At 57.5% G+C, this 26,247-nt stretch overlaps 2 protein-coding genes across 3 annotated transcripts; one reads left to right on the top strand and one right to left on the bottom strand.

Moving 5' to 3' along the window:
* The first annotated feature begins 1,709 nt into the window (after positions 1-1,709).
* SLC15A3 (solute carrier family 15 member 3) lies at positions 1,710-13,787 on the top strand. The gene is made up of 8 exons (XM_016119042.2): positions 1,710-2,297; positions 5,223-5,512; positions 7,354-7,501; positions 9,005-9,115; positions 9,807-9,975; positions 11,403-11,561; positions 12,857-13,012; positions 13,485-13,787. The coding sequence occupies exons 1-8, from the start codon at positions 1,737-1,739 to the stop codon at positions 13,637-13,639; spliced, it is 1,749 nt and encodes a 582-aa protein (XP_015974528.2). The 5' UTR covers positions 1,710-1,736; the 3' UTR covers positions 13,640-13,787.
* Positions 13,702-25,504, bottom strand: TMEM132A (transmembrane protein 132A). Of its 2 annotated transcripts, none has more exons than XM_036220901.1 (11): positions 25,251-25,504; positions 22,599-22,813; positions 22,148-22,366; positions 21,105-21,436; positions 19,738-19,887; positions 18,507-18,705; positions 18,283-18,426; positions 16,971-17,173; positions 15,967-16,243; positions 15,383-15,574; positions 13,702-14,968 (listed from the first exon to the last, which is right to left on the bottom strand). In XM_036220901.1, exons 1-11 carry the CDS (start codon positions 25,348-25,350, stop codon positions 13,928-13,930), a joined length of 3,072 nt encoding a protein of 1,023 aa, XP_036076794.1. In that variant the 5' UTR covers positions 25,351-25,504; the 3' UTR covers positions 13,702-13,927. The 2 variants fall into 2 exon arrangements, with proteins under 2 accessions (XP_036076794.1, XP_015974527.2); XM_016119041.2 differs by having other exon boundaries at positions 18,507-18,702.
* Between the last annotated feature and the right edge of the window lie 743 nt (positions 25,505-26,247).

Genomic DNA, 26,247 nt, shown 5'->3' with positions numbered 1-26,247 from the left:
TGTATGACATTCTGGAAAAGGCACAACTATGGAGACAGTAAAAAGATTAAAAAGATCCGGGGTTGCCAGGGGCAGAGGGAGGGAGAGGTGATTCGGCAGAGCGCAGAGGGTGTTGGGGCAGTGAAACTACTCTGCGTGACCCTGTAACGATGGGAAAGTCTTTAAAAAAAAAAAAGTTACGTGAGATCTTTGACCCGATGGAACTTGTCTTCTACTGCAAGAAACAATAAACCAGTCATTGAATGAGTATCATGTGCTCTGAAGACCTTAAAACAGGACAACATGGCAGAGAGAGGGTGCTGAGAATCCACACTTAGGGCGATCGAGGAAGGTTTCGGTGGAGAGAAGACATTTCAGCTGAAACGTAAAGAGGAGAGAGGCCAGCCATGTAAGACCCCAGAAGAAACGTAGTTATGACAGAAGAAACAGCAGAGACAAGGGCCCTGAGGCAGCAAGCGAGAGGAGTAGAAGGAAGGTCAGTGCGGCCGGACTTGAGTGGACTCGGAGCCGTCGTGAGGGTGGAGGAAGCAGGGGTCAGATCCCGATGGGTTTTCAGGTCCGGGGAGGGCTGGCTTTCAACCCCAGCTCACTGCAGGGCTCTGGGGAGCGGAGTGCTGAGGCTCGATTTTGATTTAGTCTGAGGTCTGAGTCCCTCTGAATCTCGACCCACATGTGGGTGCTCAATGCTGCCACACGCTTCTTGCCTGTGACAATACTTCCTTCCTCGCAGTCCTGTTTGCGCAATCTGAATTGCATTTCGAGAGCTTCCCCTGTCACTCCGGAGCCCAGGCAGTAGTTCGCCCCTAGTTGGGTTATGAGAACCAGGCACGCCTGTCTTCCTTCCTCCCCCCTCCATCCGACCTCAGTCCCTGCATCTGAGAAGTGGATGCGCGCGGGACCAAATGATGATTACAGCCTTTCCAGCGCTATCGTTTTACTTTCGGCTTGTGATTGGAAGAAGATGCAGCAAAAGTGAGGGAGAAATGAAAGTGAAAGGTGGAACGTTTCTCTGGGGTTCCAAAAAAAAAAACCCGGCAGAGGTAGGGGTGGGGACAGACAGTAGGCTGGGAAGAGGGAGGTTTTTTAGAAAGCCGGGCAGGCTGGGACTCTGTGACCCAGGCTTTCATTTCTCCTAAACCCCCCAGGGCACCATGTGACTGCAGCTGGGCCACAGAAGCACTGAAAGGGGAAGCGGGGCGCTCCCAGGATTTCTTAAGAAGCAGAGCGCTGGACAGAGGCTGAGCCGGGCGGGAGCGTCAGAGGGGACTCGGAGCGGAGGCAGGGGGAGCCGCGGGGGGACAGGGAGGCGGTGGAGGAGACGGCAGAGGCGGCCCCTGCGGGACGCAGAGGGGGCCCCTGTGGGAGGACACGCTCCCCAGGGTGCGGGCCAGGTGTCACAGGAAGGGGGGACAACAGTTAGGAAAGGGCGACCAACTGGGGAGACCAGAGAAGCGGAGAGAGGAAGGGTGGTGAGGAGGGGGAGAGAGAAAAAGTCCGGGGAAGAAGGGAGAAGGGTCAGCAGTGGGGGGAGGGGAGGGGAGAGCGCTGAGAATCAGGGGGCAGCGGTGGAGCCTGGGTAGCAGCGGAGGGACCCGAGAAGGAGGGAAAGGCTGGCAGAGGGGAGAGAGCAGGGAGGGGGTCGAGGAGGAGAGGAGAGTGAGCGAAAAGGGGTGAGAAGGGAGTGCGGCCAGCTGTGGGGGGAGGACGCGAAGGGCGGGGCCGCCGGGCGGGGAAGGATGCCGGGGCCGCGCGCCCCGGGGGAGCCGGGCGGGGGGCCGGGGGAGCGCAGGCCGCTGCTGGCGCGCAGGCCGCGCGCACCGCGGCGCTGGCGGCGCGCGGCGGCGGCCACCGTGCTGCTGGTGGAGATGCTGGAGCGCGCCGCCTTCTTCGGCGTCGCGGGCAACCTCGTGCTGTACCTCAACAGCGCAGACTTCCAGTGGGCCGGCGAGCAGGCGTCGCGCGCCGCGCTCGTCTTCCTGGGCGCCTCGTACCTGCTGGCGCCCGTCGGCGGCTGGCTGGCCGACGTGTACCTCGGCCGGTTCCGCGCCATCGCGCTCAGCCTGATGCTCTACGTGGTCGCCTCCAGCCTGCTGCCCGTCGCCGCCATACCAGACGGCCGCCGCTCGTTCTGCGGCGAGGTGCCCCAGTCGCCGCTGGCGCCCGCCTGCCCCTCGCCCGGCTGCGCCAGCCTCTCGCCCTCCCCCTACTGCGCGCCCACCCTCTACTTCGGCCTGCTGCTGCTGGCCCTGGCCGCCAGCTCCGTTAGGAGCAACCTCACCTCCTTCGGGGCCGACCAGGTGAGTGGCAGCAGGGCCGCGGGAAAATGATGGACAGGGGCCCTGAGACCCAGGAGCCAGTCTGGAGGCCGTGGCTCCCAAAGTGACCTCGGGCAAACCACTTCCCTTCTCTGCGCCCAGGTTCCTCATTTCAAAGAAGAGGGGGTGCTCCCTCTAAGGACGGTAACCATGGCAACACTAGTAGTAACCATAGTTGGCCATCCCTGACTACGTGCCACTTTCAGCGTTCGAACTCATTTAATCCTCCTAACAACGCAGACTACCTATGCTTAGTATGTATAATAATCCGTAGGTAGTATTATTACGCCCATCTTACAGATGAGGACGTTAAGGTTTCAGGACATTAATCGCTCTGTCCAAGGTCACAAGGTTAGCTGGACTTCAGGCCTCATCCTAAGCCCCATCTTGATGTGTTTTAGGAGTCTGGGGGCTAGGGTGGGAGCAAGCCGCTTCCTACCAGCCATGCCAGAGGTGGAGTCTGGCCAGCGTGTTCAGATCCCAGCTCTGCCACTCACTAGCCAGGGGCACTTGGGCATAGACCTCCTCTGAGCCTTTACCTGGACCTTTTGGACAGAGCATGGCACATAGGAGACAGTCAATAAATATTTGCTAAATGAATGAGGAAATGCCTAACAAACATGGCTATATTGTAATAGCTTACTCAATGGGATAGTAGACGATCATTTAAAATAACATGTAATATGATTGAAACAACCACATACAGTGTTAACGAGCAAAAGCAGATGCAGAACACAGAAAAAAAAAATGTGACTGCAGCCAGGTGAAAAGACTTAGTGTCAACCAAAGTGGAAAAAAATGACAATCGCCCCTGTTTTTCAATTGTTAATTGCCTGTATCACCGTCCTAAAGGAGACATTAAAAAAAGGAAAAAATCACTGCGTCCAGCTGGCGTCCACAATCTAGCCCCCGACAAAGTTCCCAGTGTCCTTGCCAAGGGCTTACTCATCCCATCTGTCTGAATCCTTTTGACGCTAGGGGCCTCCGTGCCCCCAGAGTCCTTGTCTGTTTCTCAGCCACAGTCCACCTTCCTTCAAACCAGGAGACCCCGCCGTCTGCCAATAGGAGTCTCGTATCTTCCCGTAATTCTATTCTTTCATTGACATCCCGATACACCTTCAGGTGCCCTTAACCGGGGCCCTCGACCTCACTGACCTCCAGAGGGCCTCGGCCATCCCGTGTCTCTTGTTTCTCCCTCTTCCCAGTGACAGAACTAGTCTCCTGGAGGCCGGGCCACTGGACGGAGCCTCCAATGGCTTCAGCAGTGACAACCGCTCTGTTGCATTCTACCACTTACTGGGCGTGGACTTTTGGGGTGGCCCGAGGCCATACTGGAAGGCTGCCTTCGGGGTCTGGGCCGGACCCCTGGAACAGTTCACAAACACTGACGTGACTTGAGGCAAGATGGACGTCATTGGATTTGCGTTCTTTAAAATGGTTCTGGCTACGGTGCAGAGAGTGGTAGGGAGGCCCACCAGAGGAGTGAGGGGCTGCTGAGAAATCGAGGTGGGGGGTGGTTAGACGGGAGATATACAGGTGGGAGGGCTTGGCACCTTCTGGCAGACAGCTATACCCAAGAACTGCGTATTTAATGCATTTCCGGGTTCATAAGGGTCACCCATCATTTATACCCTGAATGGGCTGCCTGGGCCTCCCCTTAGAGCTACAATTGTCATATTCATTTACATCCAATTTAGAAGTGGAAGTGGCTGCTCATAATGAGACTTATTCAGTTTTCTGCTTGACCATCTACAGCAAGGACACCCCGTGAATGGGCATGCCCTTCCCTCCGTGTTCCCAAGAGGGCCCCCTCAGGATCTCCAGGAGAATGCAGCTGTACACCTATCTCTGTGCATTTTGCATTTGGAAAAGGAACAAAATACTTAACCTTTTCCCCAGCGCAATCACAGGAAGAAAAACTTGACAAAATCTTCCTGGCTAGTGGATATATATGTATCTCTGGGTGGAAGGAGAGTCATGGATTCTCAGAGTTGAGGGTCGTAGAAAGGGTTATGGGCTTCACAATGTACAGAACCGTTTATCTAGAGAAGCGACCTCCAGTCCTCACTGCTTTTTTTAAGAAATGCAGATGCCCAGGCCCTGCCACAGACCTGCAGAGTCAGAATCTGGGACCAGGGTTTGGGAGAGGAGGGGGCAGTCAGTGCAGCTGACCTGAGCCAGCAGACCGGAAGGGGGCCTGGGGCCTGACTGCTGCAGATTGATTCAAATCCTGGATAAAGATTTTCAGCCCTTCTGCCCTTGCTGGGGGGCCTGAATTTTTTTCCTTTCTCCCTTAGGGGTGTCCTAGACCACCTCTGCTGTCTCTGATTATGCCAACCTTGTTTAACAGAGGGAGGCAAGTCAGGAGAATGGATGAGCCATGATTAAAAAAAAAAAAAATCTGTTTGCATCTCCAGCTATAGAGGAAATTCTCGATTAGACTTCTGACTGTTCTTTCAGGAGTGTGCATACATCACAGTTAATAATGTGGAACGGACCTGAGATCTTTATTGGCTTTTTTCTGATTATAAAGGTGATGCATATTGTAGGTCGCTCAGTCAGAGACGAAGGGATAAATCAACCAAAATGAACAAAGTGACATCAGAGACATCTGTTGTGTGCACGACTTGATGACAATAAAAATGAAGTGTGCATCGTAGGTGTGCAGAAACAGCTGTGCTAAAATGTCCTGATCATAAGCAAGCGACTCCCCAGAGAAGGGTTCATTCATTTATTCAACAAAAATTTATTGAGCGTCTATTTGGTGATCAGGGACTAGGGACGTGCCAGAATGCCCACCCACTGACCCGAGAGGTGTCTCTGTGGGAGGGGGTGCAGGTACAGGAGTTCGCCGTGGCAGGGCGCACCTGAACCTCCTTTGCCCTCACGCCCACGCCTTCCCCGCAGGTGATGGATCTGGGCCGCCATGCCAGCCGCCGCTTCTTCAACTGGTTTTACTGGAGCATCAACGTGGGCGCTGTGCTGTCGCTGCTGGTGGTGGCCTTTATCCAACAGAACATCAGCTTCCTGGTGGGCTACAGCATCCCGGTGGGCTGCGTGGGCCTGGCCTTCTTCGTCTTCCTCTTTGCCACCCCCGTCTTCATCACCAAGCCTCCCACGGGCAGCCAAGTGTCCTCTATGCTTAAACTCGCTCTCCAAAACTGCTGCCACCGGCTGTGGCGCCAACACTCTGCCAGGTAAGGAGGGGGTTCTGGTTAAAGGGGGCCCTTGGGCCTGGAGAAGCAACCTGCTTCTCCTAGGGAGTTGCGGTCCAGTTGGAAGACGTTCTCCAGGGGTCTCCAGCCCTTTAGGGTGACCTGCTCTCCAGTGGGCCATCTGAGGATGGCAGTGGAGGTCAAGGTGGTGGTGGTGATATTGGTGACGGGCGAAGGGTAGAAAGCGTGAGGATGTTAACGGTCCTGCCAGTGACGCTGGTGATAAAGGCGACAATGGTTGTGTTAGTAGTTACCGTGAAGATAAACGCTGTCTAAGGTGATAACAATGGCAGTAGAGGTGGTGATGATGAAGATGATGGTACCAGGGAAGGTTGTTGGGATATAATAGAAATAAGTCTACATACACTACCCTGATATTAAGTAGAAGAAAGTCTAAGAAATCAGCCAAACTGGCTCCTCCCCTATTAGCTGGCATCCAAGGGAGGAAGGTTCTGAATGGCCCTGCCCTTGCACAATGCCTCCCTTTTCCCCGTCTCCTCCCTAAGTTAATCGACTACCTACCAATGCTAAGCAAACCTGTCTCCAGACCTTAGTGCCAGTTACAGCTCCCATCAGTAGCGTGTAGATGGAAAAGGTACATAACAAGTTTTCCCCAGCCTTGGGCATTGCCATAGGGTTTGTTTTAATGATCCGCTGCTGCTGCTGCCTAACACACCGCCCCAGAATTTAGCAACCACCTTGCATTACCTGGGAGACTGGGCTCAGCCCGGCAGTTCTTTTGTTTCTTGCGACGTCACCTGGGGCTCCCTTACGCGGCTGGCAGACGATGCTGGCTGTCAGTGAACCACCTGGGTTCCTCTTTATGTGGCCTTGCTGTGTGGCCGGAGCGTCTCACAGCTCGGTGTCTGAGTTACAAGAGGAGGGAGCGAACATTCCAGGCCTGGATGTTCCAAAGGGAAGGAAGTAGAAGACATCAGTCTTCTTCTGTCAGTCAGTGCGGTCACAAGGCCGGCCCAGATTCACGGTCAGGGGAAGTAGATCCCACTCGTTGGTAGAGTGGCATCACATCCTGGGGAGAAGCTAATGGTGGCCGTCCTTGGAAATGACCAAATTGGTATTGTCCCTTTTAGAATCTCAAAAGATAAGGCAAGGCTCTTAGGCAAGAAGGGATCAGGAATTCTCAGGACAAAGGGCAAAGGGTAAAGGGTGAAGTGGTTGGTGTGCCCTGTCCCCTAATAACATTCCCTCTGCTTCTACCTGTCCACTGCCTTCCTCCTTGTCATGGAGGGAGAGGGCTGTCATGTTGAGGAGGGTGGGCTTAGAGACAGCAAGTGGGGAGGATTTTGGTATGTCAAATCTGTGACAGCCTCTCTCTCTGAGTCAGGCATGGATGGACTGGGACTTCCCCGGTTCCCGGGCCAATGATGTCACAAGCCAAAAAATCCCCCGAGGCTACTTGCCACAAGCTCTGGTCTTAACTTCCTTCAGGACCCAAGGGGCCGCGGCTAGAGCATGGAATGGGGTCGTGAGCAGCCCCCTTTGTCACCAAGGAGATGGCAGTGATAGTGTTGACAGTGGCAGCCCTGAAAAAAAACGATGGCGATAGTAATGAAAACTCCGTGGAGAGAATGGCTTCGCTGGTGGGGACCGCCTCAGGGTGACGATAGTGAGGATGCTGGCGCTGGTGACGACAGCGAAGGTGGCGCCGACGCTGGGGTGGGGGAGATGAGGGTCGGGTCGGAGACGATGGCTGTGAAAACGGGCGGTCAGGCAGCGGGGTTAAAATGAGCAGGTAACGGTGGAGGGGAAGAGTGGCCGCGGTGGTGGCGATGATGGCTGCCATTGTACCTGCTGCCCCGCAGAGACTCCCAGGGCGCCCGACTGCTGCCTGACCAGAGGTCTCCCCAGCCCGGCCCTTCCCCCCAGGAGGACATCGCCAACTTCCGGGTGCTGGTGAAGATCTTGCCCGTCATGGTGACCCTGGTGCCCTACTGGATGGTGTACTTCCAGGTGAGCTTCCTGCCCTTTTGCTCTGGGAGGACCGGGTCCCTGGTTCCCTCACTGGTCTCATCTCTCACCGTAGAAGCCCAGCGCGTGTGGAAAGTGGGGGCGGGGTTCACAGAGTGAACCGCAGCTCTGTAGCAGCCGCCGTGGGCCTGGCACAAAGCCGTCCATGCCAGTAGTTAAACTCCCCCGGGCGGCAGAGCACGAGAAGCGCTGGGGACAGGCCCGAGGCCCGGTGACTTGAGCAAGTCACCCCACCTCTCTGGGCATCGGTTCCCTCGTGTGTCCAATGGGTGGCTTAGAAAAAGGCCCTAACAGCTCGACAGCATTTGGATTCCCCAAACCTTGGACCTGAGGCCCAGAGAAGGTCTGCCAGTTGACCAAGGCCCCCTGGCAATCTGGGAGTGAGCTCTGTGCACAGAGCAGTTAGCTACAGTAGTCCTTGACCCTGGCCCTGCCTCAGAACCACCTGCAGAGCTTTCTGAAAGCACAGATTCCCGAGTCCCACCCTCGACTGCTGCAAGAGAGCTGCAGCGAGGAGCCTCCAGGGTGATTGGTAATTAGCGTCTCAGCTGATACCCATCCTCAGCCAGGTTTGAGAACCGCTGCTTCCCAGGACTCCCCAAGGGGGCAGTCAGCGGGGAGGTGGGTGTGAGCACACGCGTGCGTGCGTGCATGGGTGTGTGTATGCCCGTGTATGTAGGGTGGGCAGCAGCCTAACCCAGCCCCTGATCTCCAGACCGCAAGGTCATCGCTTGCCACACCCCCCTTTGTGGGAACCTTGTTTCAAGTTGCAGAAGATGGAAGTCGTGCAGGACCAGCCTGACACTTGGGGGTGGCACAGAAGCAGAAAGTGTCCGTGATGCGACAGGGACGTGGCGGGGGGTGCGGGGGTGGGTGTCTGTGTGCGTCCATGGCCGATTCTCATTCATACCGCTTGTTGGAATATTGACATCCTTTGATAAAGAGCTGCTGCCCACCCCGCCCCAGACCCCCCTGTGGGACTCTCCTAGCCCCCTCCATTATGTGACTGAGGGAGGAAGGCCTGCACCTGCCGCCATGCCCAGAGCCATTCCGATGGTTCAGCCCCGACACATTTCCTGGCGGTGTCAACCTGTGGGACTCAGCTTGGCCTCCGTGTCAGACGAACACTCCCCGTGGGGACAGCCATGTCATTCTTTCCCACGTGTCAACACACATTTATCCATGACTCCTCTGCCAGGCCCTGGGACACAGGATGAGTCCCAGCCATGCCCAGCTCTGGAATAAGGCTGCTGCACGCACAGCTCACGGCCCTGGGAGCAGAGTGAAGCAAGCTCTCTGGCCACACCAGCTCCCGAGGGGCAAGGGGAGTGGAGAGGTCACTTTCCCCCTGAGGCTGAGGAGGGGACGGCTGCCCAGCTGCCCTGTGCTACTGCTGAGGAATGCCTCCCTGGGAGCTGAGGCTTCCTGGGGCTGGGGCTGAGGCAGCCAGCCCTGTTCCAGCTTCGTCTCCGTCTCTCTTGGCAGATGCAGTCCACATACGTCCTGCAAGGTCTTCACCTCCACATCCCGAACATCTTCCCAAACTACCCTGGCAACAGCTCCGTGGCTCTGGGGGTCCAGGACAGCGGCTATAAGGTGAGAGACAACTCGTGTGTTCAGCCCCCAGTTCAGGCCAGATTGGGGGCTTCCTCCTAGAAGAGGAGGAAATGAAGCTGCCACTACACTCCCTTCCCCGAGGGGCAAGGTGTCCCCGGGGTACGGGAAAAGCACCTGGAAGGTGGGTGAACTTGGGCCACAGTCCAGCCAGCCTGCCGAGATGCTCAGCTGCTCTAAAGAATTCAGGCCAGCTTCATTCCTGCCCACTGCTGCCCTGACAGGCCTCGTTGCCCAGTTTGCCCCAGGCCCTCAGTTCAGGCACACTCAGGTCCCTCCTCAACTCTGCCTTGTCCCCTCCCTCTCTGGGACCCCTGACTTTCACAAGGACTTTCCGAACCAGTTCCTTGGCATTTCAGAGAGTCATGCAATCAAAGAACCGGCAGACCAATGACGTATTTGCCTCTCCACCTCCAGTTCTTGCCCATGGCAGACATCACTAATCAATTATTGAGCCCGCGAATGTTCCAGGCAGCCGCTACCGATTGATGGAAGCTAGATGGCCTCTTTGCCATCCTGACCTAATCCCACTCTTAGTCACACACACAGCTGGGGAGTGCGCCTTTTGGAGAGGGGAGAGGGCTGACTCTGGGTCACCCAGTCCGGGTCTCTGGGCTCCAGCCTAGAGCTCTCGCCACTCTGCTAGCCTGCCTCTTGGCGCCCTCTTGCCCAGATCCCGGAAGCCTGGCTCCTCCTGGCCAACGTCGTGGTGGTGCTGGTCCTGGTGCCCGTGAAGGACCACCTGCTTGACCCTTTGCTGCTCCGGTGCAACCTGCTTCCCTCGGCTCTGCAGAAGATGGCGCTGGGGATGTTCTTTGGTTTCGCCTCCGTCATAGTGGCAGGTGTGTGGGTCTGAGTGGCGGGGCATGGGAAGGGAGGCCCGCCTTGTGTGGGGGTGGAGGGAGGCTGGCTCTACTATGAGCCGATGCTGGAGCCGATGTTGAAGCTGGGGGCCTGGGCCAAGTACACCCTCCACCGGCGGGTGCCAGTCTTGGCTTCCCAGAAGGGGTGAGCTGAAGGTAAGGAGACTTACCTCAGTGAGTCTGGCCTCCCCTAGTTTTTATGAGGAAACTCAGGCCGACAGAAGAAAACAAATTTTCCCCAGTGGGATGTAAGCTCCCCGAAGGCAGAGATTTTTTCCTTTTTTATTTACAAGTATGAATAATGCATGTGGGTACTCGACAACTGTATTTAGTTAATTTTCCAAACATACATAGCCTCTTAGTGGCATATAAGGACTTTTTTTAAAAAAAAAGTTATCTATTTATCCTCTTCTTTCTTCTATTTGAAAAGCATTTGGGACCACTTGTAAAAAAAGGCTCAGGTAAAGCAGCCTTTCATGCTATTGCGTAAACCTCAGTCCTTTTCCCTTAATGATCTCGAGGTTTCTTAGAGTCTCTGACTCTCATCTTTAAAATGGGGGTAGCAATTCATTCGACTCAGTGCAGGGCCCAGGCTCTCCCCACATGGAACATAGTCTGGCTAGAGCATTGCGAGAATTAAACATGATGAAGTCTGTAAAGCATCCAGCACCACACCTGGATCACAAGTAGGAGCCAGAGGAATTAAAGCTCAATAAACCATATTGTATCGCAAGGATGGAAACCAAACTCGATTTTTTAAGCTATGTGCTTTAATGCGTTTTGTCCGATTTCATCCTCACAATAACCCTGGGTCTTTTATTCCTACTTCTTGCATAAGGGAACTGGGTCTCAGCAAGGCTAAGTGATTCACCCAAGGTCACACAGCTAGCCAATGGCAGGGCCAGGATTGGAACCAAAGTCACCTAACACTACATTCCACTAGAGAGTGGCTGTCTCCTAGGCAGTGAAGGGGAAGGAGATTAAATAAACTTGAAAGCCAGGTAAGAAACCCTAGTGTTATACTTGATGCTGCAGTAGAGGAGTCATGTGATATCATGGAAAGTGGGCCAGCTTTGAAACCAGACACACTGGGGTTCAAATCCAGCCCCGACTACTTATGAGTTGTGTGACTCTGAGCTGGTTGTTTAACTGAAATTCCCCTCTCTCCATTTGCAAGAATGCCTAGCATACAACAGGCTCTCAATGAATGAGAGTCGTTACTGTTGTTGAGTGCAAAAATCTAGCTCTGAGCTTCCTAGCAGCCAAGACAAAAAGGGAAGAGTTGGAATCCAAATTCTTTTCCTTACCTGCTTCCCAATCAGTTGCTGGCTATTTGGCCAAGCTCTGCCATGGGCTGAGCTGCCTGGAGTGGGCCTGGCTGAAGGCCCCCCTCTCTTGCCCACCAGGATTCCTGGAGATGGAGCGTCTAGAGTACATCCATCAGAACCAGACGGTGTCCCAGCAGATCGGGAAGAATGTGTACTATGCGGCACCACTGTCCATCTGGTGGCAGATCCCTCAGTACCTGCTCATCGGGATCAGTGAGATTTTTGCAAGCATCCCAGGTACGCTGAACCCCTCCCCAGCTCTTGCACAGTCATGGGCTCTGCCTGGTGGTGCCTTTAAGTCAGAGATCTCGCGGGCACAGCCTCTAGAGCTTGTCTGCATGGAGGACGGCAGGGTCTTCTAAGTGAGGCTGCATTCGCCCAGTGGGGATTTATTAGCCCCTGGCTCACGCCAGGCACTGCTATAGGCACTGGGGATTTGGAGGTGAATAAGACACGCCCCATACCAACTCTCCACATGTTCTCCCCGCTGCCACATCCCCCACACTCTGTGTCTTTGCAGCTGCGGCCCCTTCTGCCTTGCATTGAAAAGAAACTCCTACTTCCCCTTCGGTTCCAAGCCTAAAAGCCGTCTCCTCCAAGAGGTCCTCCCCAAGCCCCCCAGGCAGAGGGGGTCCTCCCTCTCCTCGCCATCATAGCACACCGGTCTGAGTGTTGGAATGATGCACTTACAGCTCTGCCTCTGCCCCTAGGCTGTAAGATGAGAGCCTCAGGGCTGGGGTGGGCTCTTCAGTGAGCCCAGTGGCTGGGGCTTCTGCAGGTGCAGAGGGAGGCTGGTTGGGACTCACCCGGGTGTGTAGGGCAGAACAGTCTCCTGAACAATAAACCCAGGGGGATGCTCTAGAAGCAACTATAGGGTGTTGGGGAAGCCCTGAGGCAAGGTGGGCGGAACTCACCAGGTAGTAGCAAGGACCTCACAGGCAAAAGGTACAGCATAAGCAGAGAGCCGAGCCTTGCATGGAGTGGGGAGGCAGAGGGTCTTGTGGGTTGGGCCCGGATGTTGGGGTTTCTCCCCAGGGCACAGCCCTGCCCCTAGGGGATGTGGGCAGGGTGAAGACCCCATTAGGGATATTTTAGACATTTGGCTGTGTGAGGAGGATGGGAGACAGGGGAGTTTAAGAGGCATTTGCAGAAGCCTGGCAGGAAATGACCAGGGCTCGGATTTGGCCCACGGCAGAAGGAACAGAGAGAAGGGCAGACATTGTGAAGAGGTCCTGAGGCTGGATCGAAATGACTTGGTGATGATATAAGGGAGAGGGTGAAGATGGCAGGGAAGTGGGGGAGGAGAGGAGACAGAGCTCCTGAGGAAATGTGGGGGTTATCCAGGCAGAGGTCCGCTTGGCTGCTGGTGCACGGCACTGTCATGGACATGGAGTAGTCATTCACCCAGGGAAAGTCAGGATGGAGGCTGGCCAGGGTGTGTGTGTGTCGGGGGGTGGAGGGCATTGGGTCCCAGTGGGCAGAGACCTGGACCCCTTCTCTGCTCTTCCACTGGCCCCTTCCTCTCTCTGCAGGCCTGGAGTTTGCCTACTCAGAGGCCCCACGCTCCATGCAAGGCGCCATCATGGGCATCTTCTTCTGCCTGTCGGGGGTGGGCTCGCTGTTGGGCTCCAGCCTGGTGGCACTATTGTCACTGCCTGGAGGCTGGTTGCACTGCCCTAAGGACCAAGGTGAGCCTGGGGGCCTCCCTGGGAGTGGGACACAGGTAGAGGGAGGCTTGGTAAAGAGGTGGCACATGACAAGTGCCTCCACCCCCAGCAGAATGGAGTAGCAGGCTGCGCTCAGAGAACAGGGTTCTCGTTAAAGCTGGCCAGTCACTCGCAGCAGGGCCTCCCTTCCTCGGGCCTGTTTCCCCAACTGTCAAAAAGGAAGCATGGAACTCGAAGGACCTCCAAGGCTCCCTCCTGCTTCGGGAAGTCTGCCATTTGGGCTAAGGGGCCACCTTTCCCTGTGGGACTTGTTTTAAGCCCCCCAAAGAAGAGCTGGCTAACGAGGAATTGTCGAGACCCCGGGCGGCCAGAGGCGAGCGGGCCATCCGCCCCGGGTCTTCTCATCCCACCTACTGGCCACGCCGCTTCAGCTGCCAGCTCCGGCGGAGCCCTTCCCCGACCCAAACGCCAAGCCCTCCTTTCCTTTCCCCAGGGAACATCAACAATTGCCAGATGGACCGGTACTTCTTCCTGCTGGCCGGCATCCAGGTCGCCGCGGCCCTCCTGTTTATGTGGATCGCTCGTCGCTATGAGAGGACCGCTCACAGCACAGCTTCCCAAAGCCATCCCAGCAGGGACAGGGGCTGACACGCCCCCCTCCCCACCCTCAAGCTTCTCTCCACTCGAGAACAGACAGCAGGAGTCCCAGCCGGGGTTTTTCGTCTCAGTTTATTCTGTACCCAACGTTAGGATGCAATGGTTCCCATAAATAAGGGGCATGAGCCCCTCCTCGTGACCGTGGTCCATGACAAGGGGCAGGACAGAGGGGGGGTTCCTTCTGAGGGTCCAGGCAGGGGACTTGGATCAGCGAGCACCAGTGGATGAGCAGGAAGCTGCCCAGCACGACGAGGCTGTGCCAGGCAGGCTGGGGAGGGGTCAGGAGCTGCCCCGGATCCTCTCCATGTAGCTGCGCAGCTCCTCGGGGTCTTTCAGCCCCATGTCCTCGCACACCCAGCGGATGTCCTCCTCACCCGCCACCAAGATGGACTGCACGGCAGGGGCCCCCACGGGCTCCTCAGGCGTCTGGACCGGGGGCGCTGGCGCGAACGTCACAAACTCGACGCGCTTCCGCCGCCCCCCGGCCTCCTTTCGGGCCAGGGTGCTCGGGGAGCTGGTGGTGCCCCCAGCAGGGGCCGTGGCCACAGTCAGGGCTTCCCCTCCCCCACTCTCGCAGGGGCAGCCCCTCTCCCCCTTGGGCAGGCCAGGGGACGGCCGGTCCAGCTGGCGGCTCAGTTCCTCCTGGCCGGTGCCCAGCCAGACCCAGTTGTGGGGCTGGGGGGAGGCAGGGTCAGTGGCGCTGTCAGGAGGCTCCTTGCGCTGGTAGCGCAGCACGAAGACCACACCATTGACCAGGAAGATGAGGATGGCCAGACAGAAGATGCCCAGCAGGGCGTACATGCCTAGCTCTAGGTCGGTGACTCGCTGAGGGGCAGGGACCATCTCCTCCTCTTCCTCCTCCTCCTCCTCCCTAGCCTCTGCCTCCTCCTTCCCCTCTTCTTCCTCTGCCCTCTCGAACTTGTCCCTCACGCCCCCACTGCCCCCCACGCTGCCTGCTGCCCTCTCTTCACCACCCACGCTGGCCTCCATGGCTGGTGAGCTCTGGACACGGCTAGACGGGAGGGCGGGGGCCAGCGTAGGAGCGGGAGGCAGCCCTAGCCAGGCAGTGCCAGAGGCCAGGGGCACACGGTGACGGCCCCGGCGGCAGGGCTCGGGTGGGTGCAGAGACACATGCAGGGGCAGCCCCTCGGGGCCCGCCCCACTCACCACCACCCCGAGAGGGGCACCCTGCTTCTCGGCTGGCAGGATGGCCCCGGGCTCCTCGGCCGAGATGGAGAGCCCCAGGTCGCGGAGGTCGTAGAGCTCAGCGGGGGCCAGCGTGTGGTCGGAGAAGGACAGCCACAGGGAGAGGGCCACCTCCTGTGGGGCACACGGACACAGGCAGAGACACGCGAGGGCACGCACGCATGCACACAGAGGCCACTCCCACAGAGACAGGCCACACGGAGGGAGGAAGACCAGAGGAAAAACAGACACAAGCAGATGGACGAGACACAGGGAGAGAGGGGACATGCGTCAATCACCTGTCGGCCACTCGGCCCCGGGCTCCGAGCCATTGGGAGGCTCCTCAGAGCCACCTAATCAACCTCCCACGGACACACTCCAGACAGCCACCGTTTGATCACCTCCAGTCGCAGAGAGCTCACTACCTTAGCGGGCAGCCAGTCCTCATTCTGAAAACCCTAAGGCGAGGGGTTGAGGTACCACCCGTCCCCCTGTCCTCAGCCCCCATCTAGAGATGTCGACTTCATCCCCCTGATCCCCAGCTGTCACCTGCTTTGGGGCGGGAGGGGCCGACTGTGCCCTGCACGTGGCCGTGACCTCCCCGGGGTGGGCAGTGCCCCGGCTCAGGGCCAGTGACATGCCCATCACTGGCTGCACTCGAAGCTCCAGCACTGAGACCTTCTCATCCGTCACAGCCAACGCCTGCTCACCCAGGATGGAGTCCGACAGCGGGGAACGCACCTGAGGGTGAGAGGGAGCTGGAGGTGGGGGCTCCTGAGATACAGACAGCCTTTCCCCTCTGAGACCCCAGCAGCCCCAAAGGGATCTGGCTTCTGCTCCCAGCATCCTCACAGGCTACTCTCCCCACCCCCACGCCCTATACATACCTGGATCCCAGTCCAACACATGGGGGGAAGGTCCCTCGGAACCTCAAGGCCTGGCACCCACATACCCATCCCCAGCCCCTCATACCTAGGGGACTTCCCCCATCACACGGGCCACCCTATTACCCGATCCTCAATCCCACTGGGCTCATACCTCCCTAGGTATACCCTGGGCCCATCTGACACTCTTCACGCCTGCCTATGAACATTCTGGGGGCCACCCATACCTTTCTCAAAGGGTCTGCTCACCTCGATAGAGGTGACACCAGGCTCCCGGCCCACCAGGATGCGGCCACCCTCCAGTGAGGCTACACGTGGGTCCTGCACGCGGGCGTGCGGAGCCACGAGGTGGGACACGTCCAGCAGCCAGTCGGGTCCAAGCAGGTGGGTGAGGCGGCGGCCACCATCAAGCGGGTGGGCCGCAAAGGGGACAAGGAAGCGCACACCCGCGCGCTGATACTGCAGGTGGCAGCTGCGGGAGCGCCGCTCAGCCTCCTCTGCCGCAGCTCCCTCAGGCTCCAGCGCCCTGCCAGAAAGGGGGAGCCGGGGGTGGGGCGTCAGCAAGGACCCCGCCCTCTGGAGACCCACCCAGCTCCCAATGGGCACTGTTCTTCAAACCCCGCCCACAGCCACACCTGTTGGGTCAGGCCCCTCTCTACTGGAAAGCTTTGTGCCCGTCTCATTCCTGATTGGTGCCTGTGCCTATCCATCAAGTGCTCTCATCCTCTTCCTGCTCCTTATTGGAGAACTCCAGAGAAGAGCCCACCTCATGGGAAAAACCTAGGCGCCCTCATTCTCTCCACCGCCTGGGATATCAGGTTCCAGAGGCCTGAGGCCACCCACCTTTGGGCTCTGGTGGGACCCCCTCAATATTTTCTGAGCTGAGTGCCATCTTAGGCTTTAAGGATACAGCAGTGAATAGACAAAACCCCTGCCTTTAAGGGCTTACCTTCTAGGGGAAGGGTGTGAAGGGGGTAGACAGATGAATCAGATAACGTAGTATGTTAGAAAGGGGTCTGTCTGTAACTTAGAATAGTGGCAGGGAAGGAGGAGAGGGAGTGTGGGGGTCGGAAATGACCAAGTGGTCAGGCGCTGGGTGGTGAAGGGCCAGGATGGGAAGCAGGAACCGCGAGTAACTGAGCAGTTTCTCTGATCTCAGCTGGAGCCCATGGCTGTGTCCCCCCGCCCCAGGACCTCCCTCAGCTCCAGAGCGACTCTGCCAAGGCCACCCAGCTTCCCCGGCCTCCACTCACCCTTCAGCTGGGCCGGGTACCCTCCAGCCTCGGACCTGCTCGAGGGTGGTGTCCGTCAGCTCAACGCGCAGTGGCAACAGCGGGGCCCACACAGTCAACCGCAGCGAGGCCCGCAGCCGGCGCCACCAGAAGTCCACCCGCACCCCCCGAGCGCCCTGGCTTTCCTTGCCGGACACAAACACAGCGTCACAGGTCTCAGACACCTGTGGGAGAACAGAGGGACGGTTTGGGCTAAGCCGGGAAGGCGGGTGTGGACCAGAGAGGACAGCTCTGACTCCATGCCTAAGAAGTGGGCTTCTGTATTTACTGTAATGCACGTCCTTAGATTAAGAAGATTTCGCCATGAATCCAGCATCCATTCTCCCTGGAGGAGCCAGCCAATCCAAGTTTACCTAGGGCTCAGTGGGGGAAACTGGCTATTTGCATACAACAGAACCTTTCTCCTGACAGAAGAGGGTTTGAACCCACAAATTTGCCTCTTCATTAGTGTGGACCTCTGACTTTGTTGCCAGAGCTACCTGGCAACCAGCTACAGGTAGGTAGGCAGAGGCAGAGGGACAAGGCAGACCTATCGACTGGAGCCACTCACGCAGGGAAGCCAGGATTTAGGAAACATAGGCTCGGGGCTTCCCCTCTTAGAAGTTCAAAATGGGGAAAGTTGCCAGCCCTTTTTTTCACCCCATGGGGTCATTATGAGGTTACAATAATAATAATCATGATTTTTATCATTATATCATTTTTTTAATTTAAGTGAGTTACTACTTTCTTATTGATAATTCAAATTGAGTCAGAAGTAAACACATTGTTACGGAGCAGCGGAACAGGTGGTAACCTAAATCTAGAAGGGAAAATAATTATAACATTTTATCATTATTATTATAACAACAGTAGCTGCCCATTGTTTGAGCTCCTACTCTCTGCTGGATACTGTCTTTGGGTGCTTTTAATTCTTACAAGATCCTGAAAATATATTCCCATTTTAAAGCTCAGGAAACTGAGGCTCAGAGGGGTTAAGAAACGTGTCCACGATCACACGGCTAGTTGCTAACTACGACGGATTTCAAACGTCAACTTTCTAATCTCAAAGTCCATGCTCTCAACTTTCCCACGGTAGCTCATTTGCCAATGCAATAACGAACGTGAAAGTGCCCGAGTTGGGGGTGGGTTGTGGTTACGAAGCTCCCACTTGATTCTGGAGAGAGGTGGTGGGAACAAAGGACGTCGAAGCTGTTCTCTTGAGGACCTGAATGGGGAAGGGGGGAAGCTCCACTCGGAAGCACGTGCTCACGTGGGGCTGGCACGTGCCACTCACCTGTAGGACCTGCGGGTTGGCCGACTCACAGCCGATGTGCTCCGTCACCTCCACCAGAGCCCCCCCTCTGTCCACGGTGACCAGGCGCACGGGGACATGCCTCGGCACTCCCGTCAGTGGGGCGGTGTTCACCAGCTCCTCGGCCTGGGGGTGCAGGAGAAACTCAGCTCCAAGCTCTTCACCTCCCTCTTCACCTGACTGGGCGGGGCGGGGGGACCCCTTACCTTGGCCAATGGGACAAGGGCTCTTATGTCCCGCTCCGATACCAGGATCTCCCACACCATTTTGTCCTTCTCTGCGTCAGGGGCCTGGCCTGGGTACTCCAGCTGCCATGTGACAGGGCGAGTGACTGCCACGCCCCCACTAGTGCCATTATCCACCAAAAAGTCCACCCATAGGAACTTGGACAGTTCAAGGGGACTGCTGGCAGAAGAGAGAGAAAGTGAGTGCTTGCTAGCAGCCGAGCACTGTCGTAAGCACTTCCTGTCCTCACGAGGCAGGTTCTCTGATTATCTCCATTTTATAGATGAGAAAACCGAGGTACGGAGGTTATATAACTTGCCCAAGGTCATACAGTGAAAAGTGGGACGGCTGGGATTACACCCAAGCTTCGTGGATCAGAGCTCAAGCTCTTATTCACTCTTGGTCCCTATAAGATTCACGAAGCCGCTTAACCCCCACCGGATGCTTGTTGGCTCTCCCGCCTCCTGAGCCTCCTCAACTCAGACTCTGCCTTCCACAGCCAGCAGGGTGCAGGTGTACCTGATTCAATTTCTGTCGGGAAGGAAGGTTCACTTCTAAGCCTCAGGACTGGCACTCAACACCTGAATAATAACCCTCGCAGCTTTCTTTGATCAAGCACCTACTATGTGCCGGGAACGGGCCTGGATGCCGGCTCTGCAGTATCTTGCTTCATTTTCACAAGTGAAAGGTGTTATCCTCATCTTACAAGTGAGGAAACTGAGGTTCTGGGGAGGGGGTTGTGGGAGGCCAGTTGGCTTGTGCAAGGCTATTCATCCCAAAAGTATCAGAACCAGGATTCGAACACGAGCTACGAAGCCCATGGCCTTGACCCAGGTTCAGGTCATGAATAAGAAGAGTTTGTAAAATGTTAAGAACTGCAGCTGGGCTTTTGGAGAATGCTAATGGCCCCGCCAAAGGGCCCCATTTTGTGGTGATGGGAGGTGGGGTAGTGGCCGTGAGGCCTGTAACTGGGTGGCCTCACCTGGAATACGCCTCGCAGACACTGTACCTGGCACATAATTGGGGATGGATAAACGGTAGTTGAATGAATGAATGCTATCTCGGCTTTGGGCTGCTTCCTTAAAAGAGTCTGTTTTTGTCCCTACTCACGTGGAAATATGGACACAGCATGACAGCCCTCTTCCCTGGAAACTCATAAATCTGCCCAACAGCCCTCCCTCCTCTGCCCCCTGGGGAGAGAAAACCGCCCACCTGGACTCTGGCCCTGCGGGCCCGGAACGATGGCAGGTGATGAGGGTGGTGTGGTGCTTGGAGCCCTTGAAGCGGTCCAGCCTGGCAGTCCAGACGGTAGGCTGGGCTGGGCGGGCAGCCGTCACGTGCAGCCCCTTCTTCACCTTGATCCTGGCGGGAGGACACAGGTCTAGTCTGAACTCGTGGACAGGATCCGAGGGGGAACACAAGGGGCGAAAGATGCCAGCCTCCGGTCCGGCCCGCCCCGGCTCAGGTCTGAATGTCCTCCTCCCCATCCTCAGTCCCAGAAGGACCCCATCTCAACACAGCTCACACCCCGCAGCTCTCCTCCACTCAAACAGGACCACTTACGATCTGCCCCACTGACCACAAAGTCAAGGCAGCCTGGCTTTCGAGGCCCTCCAGGATGCGGTCCAGGTTCATCTTCGGCTGTGACACCTCTCCCCCTCACTTTTTGCTTTAGCTACATCTAAAGTTCTTCCCCACGCACAACACCATTCATGCCTCTAAGCCTTTGTTCAGGCTGTGCCTTCTGTCCGGCTGGCCTTTCCTTTCTCCACGTGCTCATTCTTCAAGCCACCAGCAGCTCAAACACCTTGTCCTTTAGAAAGCGTTTCCCACGGCAGGATGAATTTCCCCTTCGTCACCCCCTAACTCAAGCCCCTGCAGTACTGTGCACCTTCATCAGAGCACGTACTCCAGTTCATGCCCGTCTGGCTCCCTTCCCTAGCACTGGGGGCCCCTTAGTGCCAGGTGGGGACCCGGCCTTCCTCCTCCCTTCATGGGAAAATATAGCACTGGGCGTATCTGAAGGTCCAGGAAAGACCTAATGAGTATGTGAGTGAGCCCTGGAGGGTGTGAGAGACATGGAAGCAGGGCAGAAAGGGACGTAAAGAGAAGGTCCTTCCTCTGGAGAAGAGGGGGCTACATACGAAGGTGAGGGACCCACGGCGAGGGTGGCAAGCACGAGAGCATGTGCACGAATGCGGCTGGGGCAGACGCCCGCCCTGGGGCATTAGAGCATCGACCACCCCCAGGCCCTGCACTTGCCAGTTTGCAAGCCCTGTCCTACTTCCCCTCCCTGGACCTCGCAGCGACCATGTAAAGTGCGCAAGTGAGCCCCAGTGGACAAAGGAGTCTCGGGGAAGTCCCAGGAGAGGGGAGCTTCCTACGTTTCAACTTCAAGTTCAGGCCTGTGCCTACTGCTGGGTCTAGCCTGCTGCCAGGGCAATCACAGCACTTGGCCCAGAGGGGCTTCGGTGGGCCCATCCATGTTTTGCAGAGGTCAAGGATTCCAGGAAGGCGCCTGCCCAGTCTTCCTGCAGACGTTCCCGCCTCCGACCCACCCCCAGGGGCCCGGTGCTCACCGCAGTGTCAGGACGCTGGCCGTGAAGTTGCGCTGAAGCAGGAGGGTGGCACTGAAGACCTGGCCGGGCCGCACGGGCACGTCGGGCACCCTCAGGGTCACCGCCTCATCCAAGGGCACCTCCCGGTGCTGTGGGGGGTCCGCCGGGCGCAGCTCCACACTGCCCACCGGGAGGGCCTGTTGCCCAGCGCCCTCCTCCCCGCCGGGGCCACAGCCCCCAGGGCCCTCGGCGGCAGGCTCCAGCGTGTAGGCCAGCTCGGCCCGCGTGGTGGAGTCCTGGGAGAACCAGTGCGAGGGGAGCTCCAGCTCCACCACGCAGGCGCCCAGAGATGGCTGCAAAGACATGATGGCCGTGGCTGAGCGGGGGAGGGGATTCCCGGCACCCATGGCAGGAAACACAGAGCCGGAGGCATCCCCCCTGACAGGCAGGGCCAGCATGGGAGAGACAAATCTCAGGTGACACAGCCAACTAGCGACAGGACAGGGCCAGGGCCGGGTCTCGGAATGCATCTGTGGGGCAGCTCCTCTACCTTTGGGAACAGCCCATCCCAGCGCCTCGCCCTAACCACCAGGTGCCGCCATGACTACGACTCGGGTTTCTCAGCATCCCAGAGTCCACAGAACAGCACTCGTCCGTGGGTTCCTATGCTAGCCTCCAAAACAGTGGAAATCGCATGATAAGAGTAACACAGACAGTAACGCGAACACTCGCGGAGGGATTGCTCGGCGCCGGCATTGCATTCATCTCGCTTATTCTTTATTCCAACTTCGTGTGAGGTGGGAATTGTTGTTACCCCGTTTTACAGATGAGGAAACTGAGATTGAGTTACTTGCTCAAATCATATACGCTGGGACTGAACCCCATAATGGGCCCTAAATAAGCCCTTCACAGGGTCCCGTGAAAGCTGGCAGAGTGGGATGGACTCAGGTGGTCCGTGACCCCCCAAACTTCCCAGGAGTGGCGAGCCCTCTCTTCCTTCCTCTGGGACCACCCTCTGGCTGGCGCGGCCTCAGGGCCAGCCTGGGTGGGGCCCGCCCACTCACCTGGAAGCGGCAGGCTCGGTGAGCAGTGCCTGCAGGGTGTGCGGCATGGAGCCGGGCACATGGCAGGCTGCTAGACCCCGGCGGCCCATCCTGCCCTTTGAGGTGGAAGAGAACCCGGGCATGGGGCTCTGCTGGAGTCACAGCCGCTTCCACCGACACGGCCCGCACGTCCCACTGGACTGGCTGTGGATGGGACTCAGAGACCCGAGGAGGGACCACCTGGAGGGAGAATGGGGGTGCTCGACAAAGCAGGGGATAGGAGGAAGCGAGAGCTGGCAAGATGGGACGTCAGGCTTCCAGTTCCAGCCTGGCAGGAAAGAGGCTTTATGGGCCTGGGATTCTCTCGCTGGAAAATGAGCACAGCTGGGGCTGAGGCAGGACCCTGGGCCACACGCAGCAGCCTCAGCTCTGAGTCCTATTAGCCCGGGAGTCCCTGGTGCCCCATCCTTACCTGCTGAGTGGCAAAGGGTGGGTAGGAGGCCAGGAGGAGTGGCTGGGCCCTGGGCCACGGCTGCAGGAGCAGAAAGGTCTCAGATCGGGAGCCCAGAGAGGAGTTGGCAGGTGGGTAGTGGCCCACCTGCTGCACTCGGAAGTGCTCAGGTGCATCCAGGAGCTCCAAGGCTGCAGGCAGGTAGATGGGGGCCAGGGGTTCCTGGTCACAGTCCACTGAAGGAGAAGGGGTAGAGATGGTGACAGCTCCAGAGCTGGCAGGGGCTAAACTGAGCTCGGTCCTGGGGCACAGTGGTGGTGGACAGTGGAGGAAGAAAAGGGTTATAAATGTCCCGTACCCACCAGGATGGGGGGTAGATCTCTCCATTATACAGATTAGGAAGCAGACTCAAAGAGCCTCACGCAGGTAGCCTGCGACAGGGTCAGGATTTGAACCCAAGTCCAGGACTGGACGCCAGTCCCAAACCATTCCTTCTACCTTCCACAGACCCAGGCCTTCCTCTCTCCAGTAGAACCTTCTTGATGTCTCCTACTCCCCTATGCCTATCCCTTACCCAATTGCCTCTGACACCAAGGCGTTTATGGGGTACATCTCTCCCCAGACAGGGCCTATAAGGTAAAAGATAGTGAGCTTTGTAAAAGTGGCAACCCTTTCTCTGACTCTGGGTCCTTGGCCAGACTTGACTGGGCATCCACCCTCCCTCTCCTACATCATCACCATGGCAACCTCACACCAGTTTCCCAAACTTGCTCCCTTCTTCCCTGTCCCAACTGGGTACTAAAGTGCAAGAGTGGGAAATGGGTGGTGGGTGGGAATCATGAGCCTGAAAGAGTCCGGTACCCAATAACCAGAAGGACAAAGGACCACTAGGACTATATTTGGTTTGTACCAACTGATTATTAGTTAGCCTTAATGATAATAATTAACATTTTTTGAATACTAACTATGCAGGCTACCATTTTAAACACTTTACATGTATTAATTCTTTCAGTTCTTGTAATAACTCTGAGAACTAGGTTCTTTTACTGTTAATCCCATTTTATGGATGTAGAAAATGAGGTCGAGAGGCTAAGTTGCTTGCCTGGGGTCCCATGGCTGGCACATGGCGGAGCTGGGAGTTAGAACCCAAGCATCGACCACAGGACCACCCCGCCTTCTTCATTCTCCACCTCTCTCTCGGCTCTATGCTGCTTGCAAAAGTAGTTTATTCCCTAGGCTCTGGGTCTCTCCATCCTCCTTCAGGGCCAAGAGTGAATGTTGCCTCCTGAAGGAAGCCCTCCTTGATTGCTTGTCCTCCCACCAGTCCCCACTTGCCTCCTTCTGAATCAGTTATCTTCTGGTTTATCAGCTGGAGCCTTGTCTCACTCAACCTGGAACCCAAACTGGGCAGCGCTCCCTAGAGAGGATGTTCTGGGAGCCTGAAGATCTGCATTTACATCCTAACTCTGCCGTGGTGAAGGTTGGGTCAGACGTTTAACATGTAGGAGCCTCTGTTTCCTCGCTTGCAGAGCTGGCGCTTAGCGATACTGAGACAGGGCAGGACTTTGTAAACTGTGGAGCTAAGTCGGGAGGAGGGGTTATGGCTGCTGCATAATGGATGTGACAAGGCTTTCCTCATCCCTCTGCGCAAGGGGTTATTAGGGCTCCTGCAGGGTCCCCTGGGAGGGGAGCAGGTGGTTGAAAGCAGCTCCAGAGCCAGCTCCCTCTCAGCCCCACCACTGGGCTGGGGTACTTGATGGTTTCAACCTCCTTCAAGACCCTCCCCACCAATGAGCATGAGTCTGAGACACTCCCCTGCCCCCCAAAGTGTAACAGGTGAGTGACTAAGAGCTCCCTGGGGGCAGCCCCTGGTTTCCCGTCCTCCTCCTACTCCACTGCCTGGATAATTGCAAGATGCTCAGAGGACCGTCTCCCACGGACTGCCGGCACCCAGAGCTCAGCTTTCTCGGTGGGGGCAGGGAGCTGAGAATGCCTCACTGCCCCCCACTCTTCTGAGGCATCATCCACCTAGCAGCCAGAGCCCATGCCGAGGGCGGTGCGATCCTCCCCGGGGCACAGGGAAGTCGCTGCCCCCTTCTCCAGTGATGAGGATCCCCATAAAGGCTGAGAAAGGCACGAATGGGACCATCACTTGAGACTCCAAGGTCAGAGAGCTCCTTAGGGGAGGGAAAGGGGGAGGGGGAGGGCGGCTGCGTATCTCGCTGGTCCCAGGCAAAGGGGCCGCCTCCCGTCCCGGGCAGAGCGGGGTGAAGCTGGCAGGGGTCGATGGTGGAGGGAGGCTACGGGCCACAGGGGTTCAGCTCTTTGCAGGGCAGATTGGGGAGCGGGTGCGCCCGGGGCAGGGGGTTAGCCAGGTCAGATGCCCTGGCTCGGGGGAAAGCTCGCCGAAGGTACGGACCGGGTGGCAGTGGGGGTTGGCGAGGAGAGCCCCGGGACCGACTTGCTCTGGGTCAGGAAGGACTTGCCCAGTGGTGCGAGGTGAAGGAAGCAAATGGGGACGCTTGGCTGGGGGCAAGATCCCGGGGTGAGGTCTTGCCAGCCCTCAGGGCACGCCGCGGGCGAGCCCGCTTGGGTTTCGTCCGAGCACCCGCGGGTTCCCGGCCTTGGCTGGGGCCCAGCCACCCCTCGCCCCGTCCCTCCCCTCCCGCTGACCTCTCCCGACGTCCAGGGCGAGGGCCAGCAGCAGGCAGAGCCACGGGCCGCAGGGCCCCCGGGGAGCCGCTGCCAAGCGCCCCGCCATCCGGGCGCACATCCTTCCCACAGAAGGCGGGGACTAGGCCGGCGGCTCAGGTGGCCGCTGGCCGCCCGGCATCTCCCACGCCCGCTCGGCGCCGGCCCGACCCCTCCGGCTGGATCCCGGCCGCCGCCCGCCCCGCCGCCCGCCCGCGGCAGCGGTTCCCAGACAATGGAGCGGGAGCCGGAGCTGGAGGTGGGAGGAACACTCAGCACGTGGGCTGCCCCTCCGCCTCGCCGGGTCCTAGTGCCCTTCGGATCCCCAGCCAGCCGGCGCCCCCACGCTCGAAGTTGGGAAGAAAGCCACAGCCCTGCCGACGGAACGGCAGGGGACCCACCCGGCTCTGACGAGAGGGACCGGACGCGCTCTGTTCGCTCCCTCTTGGAAGCTCCTGACCCGGGAGGGAAAAGTCACTTCCTCTGCCTTTCCCCCGCCCCACAAGCAGATCACCTGTAAAGGCATCTGACACCTGAATCAGAACCAAAACTCAGGGACAAAAGGGGAGCAGACCGCAGGGGTGGAAAGGGGGTAAAAGGGGGCCAAAGGGCCAGGCGACAGCTACCAGAGCCTGCCCTGACAGAAGCCTGGGCCACTCCCATGAAGGAAGGGCTCCAGGAGCAGGCAGCAGGAGTTTCATGCCCAGTCCCATCCCAGAGAGAGGCCCCTGGGCCTAGGAAGGAGGAGGCCATGCCTCTGCTCCCGCGAAACGCCTGCCTCCCAGCGTCAGCCTCCTGGCCCAGCATGGCCTGCTAGGTGGTGTTGGAAGAGGTTCCAAAGAAGGGCATCCAGCTGAACACTTAGCATCTCCTGAGCAGCTTTAAAAAAAACAAAAAAATAAACAACAACAACAAAAAATTAAGAAAAAAAAATAAAACACGCCCAGGCCCCTCTACAAAACAACAGATCCGATCCACC

The sequence above is a fragment of the Rousettus aegyptiacus genome, unplaced genomic scaffold, assembly GCF_014176215.1.
Source record: "Rousettus aegyptiacus isolate mRouAeg1 unplaced genomic scaffold, mRouAeg1.p scaffold_m13_p_5, whole genome shotgun sequence".
Taxonomy (NCBI): domain Eukaryota; kingdom Metazoa; phylum Chordata; class Mammalia; order Chiroptera; family Pteropodidae; genus Rousettus; species Rousettus aegyptiacus.
This window is presented reverse-complemented; position numbering and strand designations above follow the sequence as displayed.